Source organism: Dreissena polymorpha, chromosome 15 (assembly GCF_020536995.1).
Source record: "Dreissena polymorpha isolate Duluth1 chromosome 15, UMN_Dpol_1.0, whole genome shotgun sequence".
NCBI lineage: Eukaryota > Metazoa > Mollusca > Bivalvia > Myida > Dreissenidae > Dreissena > Dreissena polymorpha.
This window is the reverse complement of record NC_068369.1, coordinates 39,420,834-39,436,575: the sequence shown is the minus strand read 5'-3', so window position 1 is coordinate 39,436,575 and position 15,742 is coordinate 39,420,834. Positions and strand designations below refer to the sequence as shown.

The window sequence follows — 15,742 nt, the reverse complement described above, 5'->3', positions numbered from 1 at the left end:
ATTTAACGTTTTCATTGGGGTTTTAACGTACAAGTAGCGACCATGTTAAGTGGCCAAAAGGAGCAACCGAGAGTTTCCGGACTATTGCCCTTTATTTGCTTGTACACTACCAGAACATAATCGTTGCAACTCAAGTTCCTTACCAGCGAGTGTTTACTGATCCAAGGCAAACTCCACACGGCTACTAGCGATAACCACTGCCATCACAAGAAAACCTTTCCAGATCTGGAAGGATTTTTTGTTCAATTTTTCATTACAATGAAATACCTTAATTAAAAGAAAAGTAAAAATAACAATTGGTTGGTCGTTGATACAACTTATGGTAAGTAAAATTAAATGCCTTTTGGTGTTTGAGTATTAATCCAGTTGATGACTATTTTTAACGATCCAGCAAATGCATAAATAACATAAAATTAAAGCTTATTTCAAGTTTTGTATCAGGTGTTTAGCTCAGTATTTTTTGTGAAACAAAGCTTCAACATTTAGGGGAAAAATGTGAATCAGTGTGTGCAAAATGAAGAAAGAATGCAGAAAGAAAACTGCCATGAGAACATTAACAAAATACTAATGATGTTTGTATACTAGTGTATGTAAGTTTATTTGATCTGTTTTTAAACAGCTGTTCACATTTTAACCCTGTACTGTAGATAATGGATGATGATTTCAATGTAGCTGGTATTTGCATAAAATCTGTTGAAGGAGAATTCATTTGAATACATTCACATTCTTATGTACAACTGGACCATTTATACAAGAACCACCACCTCGTATTTTATACAAAAACATAATTACAGCAAAATTTGGATTGATGACTTTCAAATATTCGCGCCGTGGTAATACTTATTACGTATGCCGCAACTTCTTTTCAATAATAGTTTGAGAGGAGAACGCTGATTGGTCGTGAAAAAGTAACAGTTTATTTGATTGGTAGATGAGGGATAAGACGGTCATGTGACATAGCAACGTGTTCAGTAGCAACAAACTGCAAATCTGTATGCAAAGCAATTTTAACAGAGCATTATTTTCGTCACAAAAATGAGTTACGGAAAGACATTTATCAAAAATGATGTTAAAATAGTTTCGTAAGTACACTATCTATGAAATATTTTCAACATCGTCATTTATTTTATATCAGATATTGAAAAAAATATATTCATACGTATAAGCGGGTGGGGTGATGGTAACACGATGAATTTCTAATAAATATCCAAATTCATTTTTTGTTTGTAAATTGCAGTTGATTACGCGCATATAACGCATAGTTATAATAAATGCTAATGTCCATGTCCATGATAAGTAAATCTGCTTAACTTACGAAACAAATACATCTTAAAATACCTTTCTCGATCATGCTTTTATTATTATTATTATTATCATTATTATTATTTTGTTATTATTATGATTATTATTTTGTTCTTCTATGTTAATGTATGCTAATATTAGTTGATTTACGGTTCAACAGACAAATTTAAATGGGTTGATACATACCCATGTATTAACTTTATGCAATAAACACGTCGGCATAGATTAAAAAATTTTCAAAGGAAACTACGTTAGAATAAGTCAAAATCTAATAATCAAGTTGATCGAATTTATCAGTTGCTTAGATTTTGCTTTAATTAAACACGAGTATTTCCCATCAAGTTGATTTTATTTATTTCATTGTTCAGTCCAGGAAAGATACTTATGGCAGTAATCGTTTTAGTAATAACAAGAATATAAAAATTAAAGTAAGACAATTTTAGATAGTATTTAAATGATGTTATTTGCAACTGACTGAATTGTTGGCGTTTTTACTTTCCACTTTATATTTATGTTAAATGCATACGCTCATTCGGCTCTATGATGCTTGTCCTTTCCTTGTATTGTATGTTTCATGATCGTACAAGTCGGAATAAAACAGATATTAACGGAAAACCTTCCACAACTGTTTTGTTTACTCACGTGACCTTCGAGAAATTAGATGTTCAAATATCATTTTGTCAGTGTCTCATAATACATAGTATTTTTGCATGAGTAAAATATGAAAAAAATCCCGATACTTTTTTCCCAAAATATATTTATTTTGTTAAAAGAATAATTCATTGCCGAAAACATTATGTTTTTATCCCACATTTTGTTACCCGACTTTTTAGCACATTTTATTGCCTGACCTTTCATATTGTAACAACATCTCACACCTATTACCCATTTCCGAATATGTGACTATGCTTTATGTTTATCAAGTTTCATTTAAATATTTGAATTATCAAGCACGAATTCCGTAGAGTCAAATGTATGTTCATTAAAAAAAATATATGAAGGGGCGAACAAAAATAACAACGAACATGACACACATTGTCAGTTATATACACAAAACTTCACTTAAACACCGGCGTCCTTTGTATACATAACTACTCTGTTGTTAAGTCTTTTCATTTTTTTTTTAATTAAACCTATTCGCGCGCCGGAAACTAGTTGTTGCCCATTACGAGCCGCATTGTAGCGTCGCCTAAATGGTATTGTAAGGTGCATTCTGATTGGTCGCGAAAAGTAACACTCAAAATGATTTGTTGGCATCATATTATGATCACGTGACATAGCAACAGCTTCAGTAGCAACGAGCTGCAACTATTGTGAAGCGTACATTTAACGACCGTTAAGATTTATCGAAAATAATGGATTACAGACAAGTGTTTAATAGTTATGGAAATGTGTCCAAAGCTTCGTGAGTATACCCTTTTCAAAACTAATAGCTTTTTAGAAATTATTTCGTCGAATTTTAAAGAAATTTAGCTCTTTTTATTGTTTAACAAGTGGGTGGGGTAATCACCCCTAATGTTCTAAAAAAATTAATCGTAAGATGCAAAGCCGATAACGACCCGAAATTCTGTACAAAAGGAAAGACAACAACAAAACTACAATACTAGCGTTTAAAAAGTTTAAAGATTTTTACATATATGCGCACAAAATATAGTCAGTCAACCAGTTTAGAATCATCCGGCAAAAAACGTTAATTCTTTTGACCACAATAATTTCTTTCGGGATTTAGTGTCAATGTGAGAAGATGTAAAGGTAAAGGGTAACATTTATGTTGTATGTTAACAGGTTAGGCCAGACGGCATATTCAGTTTTTTGTCAAAAATAGCCAATTAAAGTTCACCCTTTGGAAAATTATTAAAAATCATTCAACTTAGAATTAGTAATTCAAAACATTGTCATGGCATTTGTTTTCAATCAGCAAAAAGTTTATTTGAAAATAATAAAACCTTCTATATCCATATGCACATTTCAAAACATAACTCATTCAATCAGTTCCGGTTAACTTTTTGCTGCATGTATCTCCCCTGTAAGCATAATACAAAAGCTTTCTTGCTAAAAATTTGTTAATTTATTCCTTTCCCTAATTTCACCTTAGGCACTTATTATTTTGTTTTTATTGGGGCATTATGGAAAATTAAATACAAATTAATCAGAATTGCTTATTATCCGGAACTGGTTGACAAATTGTAAAACATAATGAATGTCCGATTATCAATGTAAACACATACAAACCTCAAAAGAGTCATATAAATTTTCAATTTACCCGGGAACAGTCATTCGGTGGAATTTACAATGTACATTAGGCAGCCTCAGTAGAGATTTTCAAAACCCTTTCTCTTAAATTAACTAGCAACTTAATTAGCACCTTTGTCTGTTGTTGTCCCCCTCAAGTTTAAAACATATTTAACACCCAACTGAGAACTTTATGAACAGTTTACACTTCTTAACAAATAGGCACCGCCACAAACTTCTATTTTAAATTATTATTAATATTATTCTGTTGTTGTTGAGGGACCAACTGAATAAACAAATGGGTTATACGTTTGTTAGTTTCAAAATGCATTTTATTTGATATAGAAACATTTGTCTGTGAAAAATGCATTTTATTTGATATAGAAACATTTGTCTGTGAATGTTGTACATTTTTATATGTTTATTGTCAGTCTTTATAAAAATACATGGGTTTTTTGTTTTTGTTAACCTATTTGAATTAGTATAAAATTGTTTCAGTTACTTGTACAGGCCAAGGCAGCCTGTTCGTAGACCTGTCTCAAACTGGACTGCTCCGTCTAGCTACAGAACTAACCCCTATAAGTGGGTCAACCCCCGTCTGAGGTCCGGCTCTAACCAGTACAAGGCTGATCTTCAGCTTGTCAGGTCTGAGCCAAGACCAGGACCTAGTTATTCCACAACTTACAGTGGTAGGACTGCAGATAGAGCCAGTCCAATAAAGAGATACAGGTCAGCAGACCCGGCACTCCTTCAGCTTGCAGACAGATCTGAGAGGTCGAGTGAGTCTCATATATACAGAGAGAGATCCCAAGCCATAAGATCCAAGGAACGGTCTCCTCCTCCCAAGAGATTCAGGGGAGATTTCATTGTGCTGGATGAGTACAGCAGTGCAAGTGATACCTCCCTGGCAACCAGCTCTGTCAGTGGATCTTCTCTAGCCAGCAGCTGTGGCTCTGGGAGTAACACATCACTGAGTGAGATTTCCTCAAGCAGTAGCACTGTCCTGTACAGTGAATCATCCCTAGATGATGAAAGTGACTGCAGTGTGGCTAAACCAGCTGTGGAGGCAGGGGGCCATGAGCCCAAAGAGACACCAGAGCTGTGGGGAACTTAGTAAGTTTCTGTTTTTATGTTGAGAAATATCAGTCAGTAAAAGTACATATTCACTCTGTGCACTGTTTGCCTTGTTTTAAATAAACAATTGGCATTTGCAGAATCCATTTTGTGGCTTCAAACTGTGTTATGATGTTTGATTGTTTTGAAAGCTACATTAACTACCATTGTCAGATGTACCTTGTCTTTTCTCTGAACATTTAATTATCTGCTACTAATATTTCTATTCATTTAACATTCTTGTATTCACTCTCTGTATCCTCTGTCTCCCTTTGTTCCCTTCTTAGTCTGAGTGATGATATGGAAAGACAACTTGAGTCCTGGGCTTCAGAGAAACCTGAGGACTTTGTTCCTGTGACCCCAAAACTCAGGGGAAACAGTGACAAAGGTAGCTGTAAATATAAGTTGTTCATGATGTAATTGGACTGTAATAGTGTAAAGCCTTATTTGTACAATTACAAAAGTAATTCTGGCAGTGTTTACCTTTCAAGTCCCACCTTAGCATACATTCACATACATCACTTCAATTATTAGAACTATCTTTACTTTGCGCTTAATTGTCCTTGCTAATCCCATGGTTAACTTGATACTGAATACTTACATTTTGTCATCCACAGAAGATTTTTACAAGCTTGAACTTGAGTATTTATTTGATAAGTAGAGAAACACTCCATAACTACCTTTCATGCCGGGCCAGCTCACTAGTTCTAATTTTGTGAACTCGCATGTGACACTGATTATTCGGGGACTATAACTTGTGATGTTTTTATTTACATTGAGAACTATTAATTCCCATTTTTCAGTTTGACTTTTTTCCAGAGAGTAAATATTTTGCAGGTAAAACCTCATAATTTGTCATACTTTTCCAGGTCTTGAACAGGTCACTCTGAGCTTCATCAAGAAGCCCCAGCATGTTTCCATGGTTACAGCTGACAGACTGTCCACTCCAGTGGCCACTCCCAAACCAAGTTTCAGTGGTCATGTGAAACTTGCACAGTTGGAGAACCATGTCCCAGCTGAACTGCCAGAGCTGTGGGGATGCTAGTAAGTGGTCTTAAAGGTTACTTATTTTATGAAGGCTACCACCATCAGAACAATCATTTACTCCAATACGATGTGCGTCTTGCTTGATCGGATGAATTACAGCATCCATTTTAATGAATCTGTAATATAATTTTGGGTTTATGATTTTAAATCAAATAATTACCTACCCTTCCAAAGTGAGTTCTAGTATATATAACATAATTTCCACCCTGGTATACGTTGTGTGAATCAAATGATTGCCTCCCCTTTCAGTGTGCCTGCTGCTGTATTATTCATGATTATTTCCCTTACATATGTTAAATGATGTGAATCCAATGCTTACTCCCCTTTAAGTGTGAGTGCTGCAATGCAGAGGCAGATGGACCAGTGGGGGAGAGAGGCTAGTAGCCTGAACACCAAGGCTCCAACCAGCACCGGTAAGAATTCATATTAAATTATTCTATTACAGGTTTAATACAAAACTGAACTAATAACTTGTATAATGTGAAATCTTTGTGAATTTTTTCATAATCAGTTCTTTAACAATGACTGTTCCTAAGATTCTGTTGCAAAGAAAAAGAAAAAACACTACTAGTGTGCAAGCTAGATTTCTTTTTAAAGGAGCATATTCACAACTTATACTGTAAAATACTTGAAAAAACTAGTCTATCTTTTATTCAATATTTGATATTTGCCTGCCATATTTTTTCCTTTTTAGAAACACAAAGTAATTTTTTTCTTTTTATGAATATGAAAATTGCACTTTTCAGGTCAGAGACCTTTGACAAAACCTGGGTCTGCATCTAATCCATTGATGCAGTCCAGTGTGGTTGCTAAGCAGCAAGTCACTTGGTGTGCTCCCAAGCCCTGCCTCCAGTCTAGTGTGGTTGCTATGTCAGTTGTCATGCCTACTCAGCCTGCACTGCAGTCAGCCGTGGGTGCCTCCACCACCCCTTTCCAAAGGATTATACCTGGCCCTTCACCGGCTACCAGATGGGGCCCCAGCTCTTACCCACAATGCTTTGTGAGGTGTTCAGTTGCTAGGAAACGGCCACTGGAGGAAAATGAGAATGAGGCTGCTCCCTCAGCCAAGATTCACATTAACAAGAACCACCCAAGGTTCAGACACTTGTTCCAGTAAACAAGTGTGGGTGGAGGATAAGTATGGTTTTTATTATTTACAAAAAAAAAGAATAATGAAGCATATGCTTCACCAAAAAAAGTACAAAAATATATATGAAGCAACGCTTCGACAAAAAAAGTACGAAAAAAACAACACAAAAATACCAAAAAAAGATTTAGGGTAGGTTTTGTAGTGTAGTTATCCAGTTAAAACTGTTTTGTAGAGTAGTTTACTGTTTGTTTCATTTTTCTTCTTTGTTCAACCATGCAGAACATGTTCATGGTTAGCATTTGGGATACCGTGATTTCTGTATGCTGTTACATCAATGTATCCATATTTTGTTTCCCATCTTTTTCTCTTTAACTGCAAATTTGATATAACTTCAGAGGGATGGTGCTTGGTGGGAAATGTTCAATGAGTTCCAATCAATGTTATATTATGATAACCAGAGCAACAATAGATTTTTGAAGAAACAAATCTGCCCTACATCTACAAGGTACAGAGTTTTATTATTATGTTTGTAATATTGTACTTTGATCATTAATGAAGTAGGTTGAAGCATTTATTTGGGGTAAAAACAAGCCATATCCCATGTTTTTCACACTTGTATCCAGGTTTTCAAAACAGTTGAAAATTGTGGTTATTTGATGGTTTAATAAGCAGTCTGAAAGGGGGGGTATTGGCATCAAACACATAGTATTGGGTCAAAAACTTTAGTTAGGATTGACCAATCTTGATGAACTTTGGATATAGCAAGCTTGCAATGGAGACTTATTTAAGAAATAGTTAACCCCACGGAGGTCCCTATGGCATTATAGTGACCAGCCTGAGGCAGCCACAAACCGTATATAGACCGAAGCCGTAGGTGTTTATCATACATAATGTAAACTTCCGATAGGAATGCAATAAAATAGTGTGATTTAAAATAAGTTCCAATAAAGGTATGGAATAATAGAAAATGGAAGTAAAGCGTTTCGACTTTATTGTTATAAACATTGGATAAACGTTGGCACTGAGGTAAGCGTGTCGTTAATCTAAATTAAGTTGTTTTTTTACTCTTCGTCTTGTAAAAGCTGAAATAGTGTCAATGCTGTTCAATAAACGCTTCAACACAGTGCCCATTTAGTGGTGTGTAACTCCAGACGGTCCATATCATAAAAATAGTGACCGGTCCATATACTCTTAAGTTTCTTTATCGCATTTTACAGACTGAAACCAGTCATATAGATATAGAAGAACCAATATCTCTGAGGTGTAATATATCGATGGTCCCAATTTAAAATGACGAACCTACATTTTTGGCATTTCGCGATTTTGATACTGTGCAAAGCGTGAAATCAATGCACATATACCCCCAAAACAACAAAATAGTTAACCAATCGCAACAGCTCCATAAAGTCACGTGATGTAATGACGAACCGCAATTGCTTGAAGTCAAAATAACGAAGCTGAAAAAAATTGTTACGTCGGCATTTTGCGCGCTTATTAATATATTAAAGTATCAATATAGCCATGTATGTTAAGGCAAATTGACGAAACGTAAACGTTCGCTTATAAAAAAATTAAATGATGTACATTTTATAGCATTGATAAACGCAAAAAGATATCAAAATAATATAAAATGTTGAGGTATTAACTTAGTAACTTGTGGCCGCAACTAATAGCTTGTTCCTACAACTTATTAAGTTGAGGTTTCAACATAGTAAGTTGTTCCTTCAAGTTAATAACTTCTGGCCGCAAGTTACTATGTTATAACCACAACTTAATGTGTTGTGGGAACAACTTATTAAGCTTCGACCACAACATAGTTTAAGCAATCAGATAGGCCGTTTCATCTTTACCGTTTTATCACGTTTAGTACCTGTATACGCGTAATATTGTGCGCCGATTTGAGCACTATCCCTGTAAGCTATGGATCCCGGGATTGAGTCCCTGTCTGAGCACTTGCCTTGTTTGCGACTGGGTTCAGGGTTCCATCCCCGGTCTGAGCACTAGCAACGTACGCGTCGGATCCCGGTTTCGAGTCCCATGTTTTTTGGATTTGAACCCGGGACCCTTCTTGTAAAGGGCGATTCATCTGACCGGAGCTCGATCCCGGGAACCATCGTTTACGAGGCGAGTGCAAGATGCCTAAGTTTTCGACGGTCTGAAAATCTAATTAGGAGTTATCGACGGCCCCGGGTTTCGAATCATAGTACGAGCACTAGCCCTGAAAGCTTTGGGTCTCTAGATCAATCCTCGGTTTAAGGATTTACCCTATAAGCAACGGCTCGAATTCCGATGTGAGAATTTGCACCAACAGTGACCGGTCCCGGGTTCGAGCCCCAGTCTGAGTACTAGCCCTGAAAGCTATGGATCCCGGGTTCAAGCCTGTGTCTTACCACTTGCCCAGTAAGGGAAGGATCCCGGTTGCGACCCTCAGTCTGAGCGTTCGCACCGAAAGCTAAAGGTTCACACAGGGACTTGAACCAAACAGCCGTCGCTAACATACCATACTGAGCACTCGCCTTCTAAGCGACCGGCTGCCAAAATGAGCACAAGCTTCGTAAGCAACATTTCCCGCGTTCGAGTCCCGAAATGAGAGCTAGCCTCGCAAGCTATGGGTGTTCTGGTTCTAGCGCCGGTCTGAGCACTAGCCCTGTAAGCTATAAATCCCGCATTTTTCGGGTCCGGCGCTAAGACTAGGACTTTGATCAGGGTCCGTTCGCTTAAATGGCAAGTACTTAAACCGGGATTTGAGCCCGGGGCCCATAGCATACAGGGTGAGTGCTCAAGCAGGGCATCCAAACCAGGATCCGTTACGTAGGGAGCGAATGCTCAGACTGGGATCCAAGTCGCTTACAGGGAAAGTCCTTAGACTGGGGCTAAAACCCAAAGACCCATCGTTTAAAAAGGGGGGTATCAGACCTGGATTCCCAACCGGAATCCGTCGCTTATGTGCCTAGTATTCACACCAGGGTTCAAACCCTGAACCAAGTCGCTAACTTGGCGATCTCTCAGATAGGGGCTCAAATCTGAAATCCATGGCTTACATGGCAAGTGCTCAGATAGGGCTCGAACGGGGGATCCATAGCTAACAGGGATAGTGCTCGAACCCGAGCATCTAGTAAAATAAGGGGTACTAATTGTGATAAAACGGTAAAGATGAAACGCCCGATCTTATTGGTTAAACTTAAATTAGTGGCCTCAACATAGTTAGTTGGTCCCACAAGTTATTAAGTTGAGACAACAACTAATAAGTTGTGGGAACAAGTTATGAAGTTGTCGCCACAAGTTTCTGAGCTGAGGCCTCAACTTAATAAATAAGTTGTTCCCACAAGTTATTTAGTTGAAGGAATAACTTAATAAGTTAAATGAACAAATTACTAGGTTGAAGTTTTGGGAGCAAGTTATGAAGTTGTGGCCACAAGTTACTAAGCTGAGGTCTCAACTTAAACAGTTGTGGGGACAACGTACTTAGTTGTTTCCACAAGTTATTTTAAAAATTGTTCCCACAAGTTACTAAGTTGAGGCCACACTATAAATAAATAATTGCGGTTGTCACCTCTGTTCCACCGTGTAAAACAGAAAAACACGCATTGCTTTGCTATATCTTACGGAAAAAATGGACAAATTTATTCTATTGAAACAAAATCTCTTACAATAAGCTGTCCAATTTGCCGAAACATCACATAAATGCAAGTCTAAATGACGAAGATACATTTTACAGCAGATTTATTAACTTAACGTCAAATTAGTTCCATACGAACATGGTTCATCATGCGACATTTTTAAAAATGTTTAAAATAATCTTTATTTGACTTTGTGCAAGAAATGTTTAACAAAAATACGTCTCCTGAAAACTTGTGTTTTTGTAGGTTCGACATTTTAAATTGGGACCATCGATATTGAGATAGCTTTTGAGGCTAGTTGGGTGAAGGTCACTGTTACTTACAATAGAAAACATCAAAGAGGTGGTTTCCAGTCAATAACATACGTTTGCATAGAACAATCTTGATGAATAATCTTGAGGATATTACAAGTCTGCATGTGGACCTGTCTTATTAGGGAGGCGGAAAACTACAACGGGCGAGGCATGGTATGGTTTTGCGCAAGGGGGGGTTAGAGGGTTAGGGTTAGGGTTTGGGTTAGTGTTATGGGTCGGGTTCGGGTTTGGGTTAGCCTTAACCCAGCCCTAACCCTAACCCGACCCCTAAGCCTAACCCTTACCCTAACCTTTTTTTGGGGTTATATACCCTGACCATGCCTCGCCCGTTGTAGTTTTCCGCCTCCCGTCTTATTAATGTTTATAGGTTTTGTCTGGTTTAGATCAAGGTCAGTGATACTAAAAATAAAAACAATGGATGACGGTGTGTGAAGATTATTCATATGCAGACCTAGCATGGAAGTTAATTAAGGGCCAGTGACATAAAGGAGAAGGTCATTGTAACCCAAATATAGTACTGTTTCTGCTCAATAACTTGGGATTCCACCTGGGACCACTAAGGTATAATGCTAGGTCACTGTTTGTTTTAAAATAGATTAACTGTTTTCGCTCACTAGCTTGATTTGTATGATATTGTTCTTATATTTTGTATGTTGTATGCTGGTATCTTACATGCAGACCAGGCTTAGGATTTTATAAAGGCACTTGCAGTCACATTTTTATGTCCCGAAGGATGGCATATAGTTTTTGAACTGTCTGTCCGTCCGTCCGTCAGTCAGTCTGTCTGTCCGTCTGGAAAATTTAACATTGCCCATAACTTTGCAATATTGAAGATAGCAACTTGATATTTGGCATGCATGTGTATCTCATGGAGCTGCACATTTTGAGTTGTGAAAGGTCAAGGTCAAGGTCATCCTTCATGGTCAAAGGTCATATATATGGCTTCAAAGTGGCGCAGAAGGGGAATTGTGTTTCTGACAAACACATCTCTAGTTTATTCATGTAAAGACTTTTGTACTAAAAAAACTTATAATATTTTCTGAAACCACAAGGCCAATAGCATTGTTATTTGGCATTCAGGAAGTGGTCCTCAACAAAGTAAGGTCAAATCATGCTGGTTTCAAAACTTGTCATTCCCCAGGGTCCCATTTTTATTTTAGATACACAAAATCTTGATAAGTGTAATGTTTGGCATGTACCATCTTAAAGGGGTCCTCTTAAAGCTATGATCAAATTGTGTTATTCAGTGCAAATCTGGTCACACCCTCTGTGTCAAATACTTAAAATACACTTTATTAGCTTGGCCCTGTTGCTGATTGTAAGTTTGCATTATTTATTGTTCATTTGGTTCAAATTATTCATTTGGTTTGGTTTTCGGACATTTTGGTATCATCACTTACTTCAGAAAAGGTAATAATTAGAATAAGTGAATGTAACTTTAAAGTGGTTTTAAAGGTTTTAGATAAGTTGTTACTCAATGAAAACTTATAATGTAAAATAGCAGTATCCTGTTTGGGAATTACAAGTAAAAAGGCAAAAAATGCACATGTTTTTATTTTATGTATGCTTATGAAATGTGTTTTTGTTTTAATTGTTAATCACAAAGAACAGTCTGATGATCACAGTTGCTATCTCTATTATATTGTTAAAATAAAGAATGTCAGTCAAATTGACTAAGAGAGATGGCCACTATTTTGATATTTGGCAATGAGGCTTTACAAGTCTATAAAATGTTTTTCTTATTATAAAAAAATGACATTAAAATGAAAGGAATCATTTTCTTCCAAAGTTGAGATCTATTAATTGTTTTCATGTGTGCTGAGTAACTTCCATCCAGGCCATCCAGTAAAGCCTCCTAATGCTGCCAAGCTGGACAAGTACGCCCGCTCCTGTAGCAGCGAGTACTAAGTCAAGCTTGAAGGTCCCAAGCCCTTAGAAAAGCAGAGGGGGGAGAGAGGATGCAATTAAGATGACATCCACAATGGAACTATGTTAAGTATGTGATGCTTGTTGCATGATTGTAGATGTGAATAATTTTTCCTTAGCCTGTATTTTTATATATTTTTTGTGATTTGGACATTATAAGCCTACAGGTAAACCTATAAAAGATAACAGTTGAAACCCTATCTATCGCAATGTTGTTATGACCATGCAGTCATCACAACAGAAATCTTTCACCATTCAGTCATAACAACATGAGGCCATTACCATACAGCCATGACAAAAGGACTCTATCACTATGCAGTCATCACAACAAGTCTCCATCTCACCATGCAGTCATCACAATAGGTCTCCATCTCACCATGCAGTCATCACAATAGGTCTCCATCTCACCATGCAGTCATCACAATAGGTCTGACTCATTCACCTTGCAGTGATCATGACAGGTCTCCATCATCATGCAGGCATGCCAATAAGACTCCATCACACTTGCAGTCATCTCATTAGGACTCCAAAGCCATGCAGTCATCACAATAGGACTCAATCACCTTGCAGTCACAACATCAGGTCTCTAACCAAGCAGTCATCAAAATAGGACTTTTTTACCATGCAGTCATCACAAAAGGACCTAATCACAATGCAGTCATCATAACAGGTCTTCATCACCATGCACGCATGACAATAGGACTCCATCATTATGCAGTCATCAAAATAGTACTCCATCACCATGCAGTCTTCCCGATAGGACTCCATCACCATGCAGTCATCACAACATGACTACATCACCATGTCATCACAACAGTACCAAATCGACAAGCAGCCATCACAACTTAACTAAATCACCATGAATAGGACTCCATTACCATGCAGTCATCACAATAGGACTCAATCACCATGCAGTCATCATGACAGGTATCCATCATCATGCCGGCATGACAATAAAACTCCATCACAATTGCAGTCATCACAACAGGACTCCATCACCATGCAGTCATCATAACAGGACTCCATCACCATAAAGTCATTACTGTTGGACTCCATCACCATGCAGTCATAATAACAGGACTCTATCACCATACGGCCATGACAAAAGGACTCAATCACCATGCAGTCATCACAACAGGTCTTCATCTCACCATGCAGTCATCAAAACAGGATTCCATCATTATGCAGTCCTAAAAACAGGACTCCATCACCATGCAGTCATGAAAACAGGTCTTCATCTCACCATGCAGTCATCACAATAGGACTCCATCACCATGAAGTCATCACAATATGTCTCCTTCGCACAATGCAGTCAACACAACAGTACTCAATCACCATGCAGTTATCACAATCAGACTCCATCACCATGCAGTCATCATAATCAGACTCCATCACCATGCAGTTATCACAACAGGACTGTATTACCATGCAATCAATACAAAAGAACTCCGTCAACATGCAGTCATCACCATTGAACTCCATCATTATGCAGTCATAATATGACTCCATCACCATGCATACATCAAAATAGGACTCCATCACTATGCAGTCATCACAACCAGACTACATCACCATGCACTCATAGCAACATGACTTCATCACAATGCAGTCATCACAACAGTACTCCATCAATATGTAGGAATTGAAACAGGATTCCATCACCATGTGGTCATCAGAACAGGACTTCGTCACCATGCAGTCATCACAACAGGACTTTATCAACATGCAGTCAACCATGCAGTCAACAAAACTGTATGCTATCACCATGCATTGATCAGAATAGGACTTCATCACTATGCAGTCATCAAAATAGGACTCAATAACCATGCAGTCATCACAATAAGACTCCATCATAACAGGACTTTATCACCATGCAGTCATCACAACAGGGCTTCATCACCATCAGTCATCGCAATAGGACTCCATCACCATGCAGTCATCACAATAAAAATACATCAATATGCAGTCATCTACGTAGGACTCCATCACCATGTTGTCATCACAACAGGACTTCATAAACATGCAGTCATCACAACTGGACTCCATCACCATGCAGTAATTCCATCACCATGCAGTCATCACAACAGAATTCCATCACCATGCAGTTATCACAAATGGACTCTATCACCTTTCAGTCATCACTATACAGTCATAACAACAGGACTCAATCAACATGTAGTCATGACAACATGACTTTATCACCATGCAGTAATCACAACAGGACTTCATACCCATACAGTCATCTCAACAGGTCTCCATCACCATGCAATCAGCACAATAGAACTCCATCACCATAGTAACATGAAAATAGGACTTTGTCATCATTTAGTTATCACAATAGGTCTCCATTACCATGCAGTCATCACAGTAGGACTCCATTAGTATGCATTCATCACAATAGGACTTCATCACCTATCAGTTGTCACAACTGGACTCCATCAACATGCAGTCATCACAACTGGACTCCATCACCATGCAATCATCACAGTATGACTCCATTAGTATGCAGTCATTACAAATTAATAGAACACCATCACAATACAGTCAACACAACAAAAATTCATCACCATGTAGTCATCACAATAGGACTCCCATCACCATGCAATCATCACAACAGGACGTCATCACCATGCAGTCATTACAACTGGACTCCATTACCATGCAGTCATCACAATAGGACTCCATCATAATGCAGTCATCAGAACAGGAGACCATCTTTTTTCAGTCATTACTGGACTCCATTACCATGCAGTAATCAAAATAAGACTCCATCACCATGCATCATCACAAAAAGATTCAATCACCACATTGTCATGAAAACAGGACTCCGTCACCATACAGTCATCACAATAGGTCTCAATCACCATGCATTCATTACAATTGGACTTAATCACCATACAGTCATGACAAAAGAACTGTATCAACATGCAGTCATTACAATAGGACTCCATCACCATGAAGTCATCACAATAGGACTCCATCAATGTGCAGTCATCACAATAGGACTCCATTACCATGCAGTAACCACAATAGGTTACCATCACCATGCAGTCATCACAAAAGGACTCCATCATCATGCTGTCATCACAATGTAACTC

At 37.8% G+C, this 15,742-nt stretch overlaps 1 protein-coding gene across 3 annotated transcripts in view; it reads left to right on the top strand.

Annotated features, from left to right (window-relative positions):
- Positions 1–2,572: 2,572 nt before the first annotated feature.
- The window catches only part of LOC127860327 (uncharacterized), a 37,152-nt gene continuing 23,982 nt past the window's right edge, over positions 2,573–15,742 (top strand). For 2 of the 3 annotated variants that reach the window (XR_008039701.1, XR_008039702.1), the window contains exons 1-7: positions 2,573–2,707; positions 4,033–4,647; positions 4,935–5,035; positions 5,517–5,691; positions 6,025–6,107; positions 6,441–7,289; positions 11,102–12,714. Coding sequence is in view for 1 of the 3 variants with exons in the window: in XM_052398335.1 (XP_052254295.1) it covers positions 2,658–2,707; positions 4,033–4,647; positions 4,935–5,035; positions 5,517–5,691; positions 6,025–6,107; positions 6,441–6,811 (1,395 nt within the window). In the remaining 2 variants the exon portion in view is untranslated. Of the gene's footprint in view, positions 2,708–4,032; positions 4,648–4,934; positions 5,036–5,516; positions 5,692–6,024; positions 6,108–6,440; positions 8,339–11,101; positions 12,715–15,742 lie in introns of those variants that run through there. The other variant, XM_052398335.1, reaches the window with a different exon arrangement.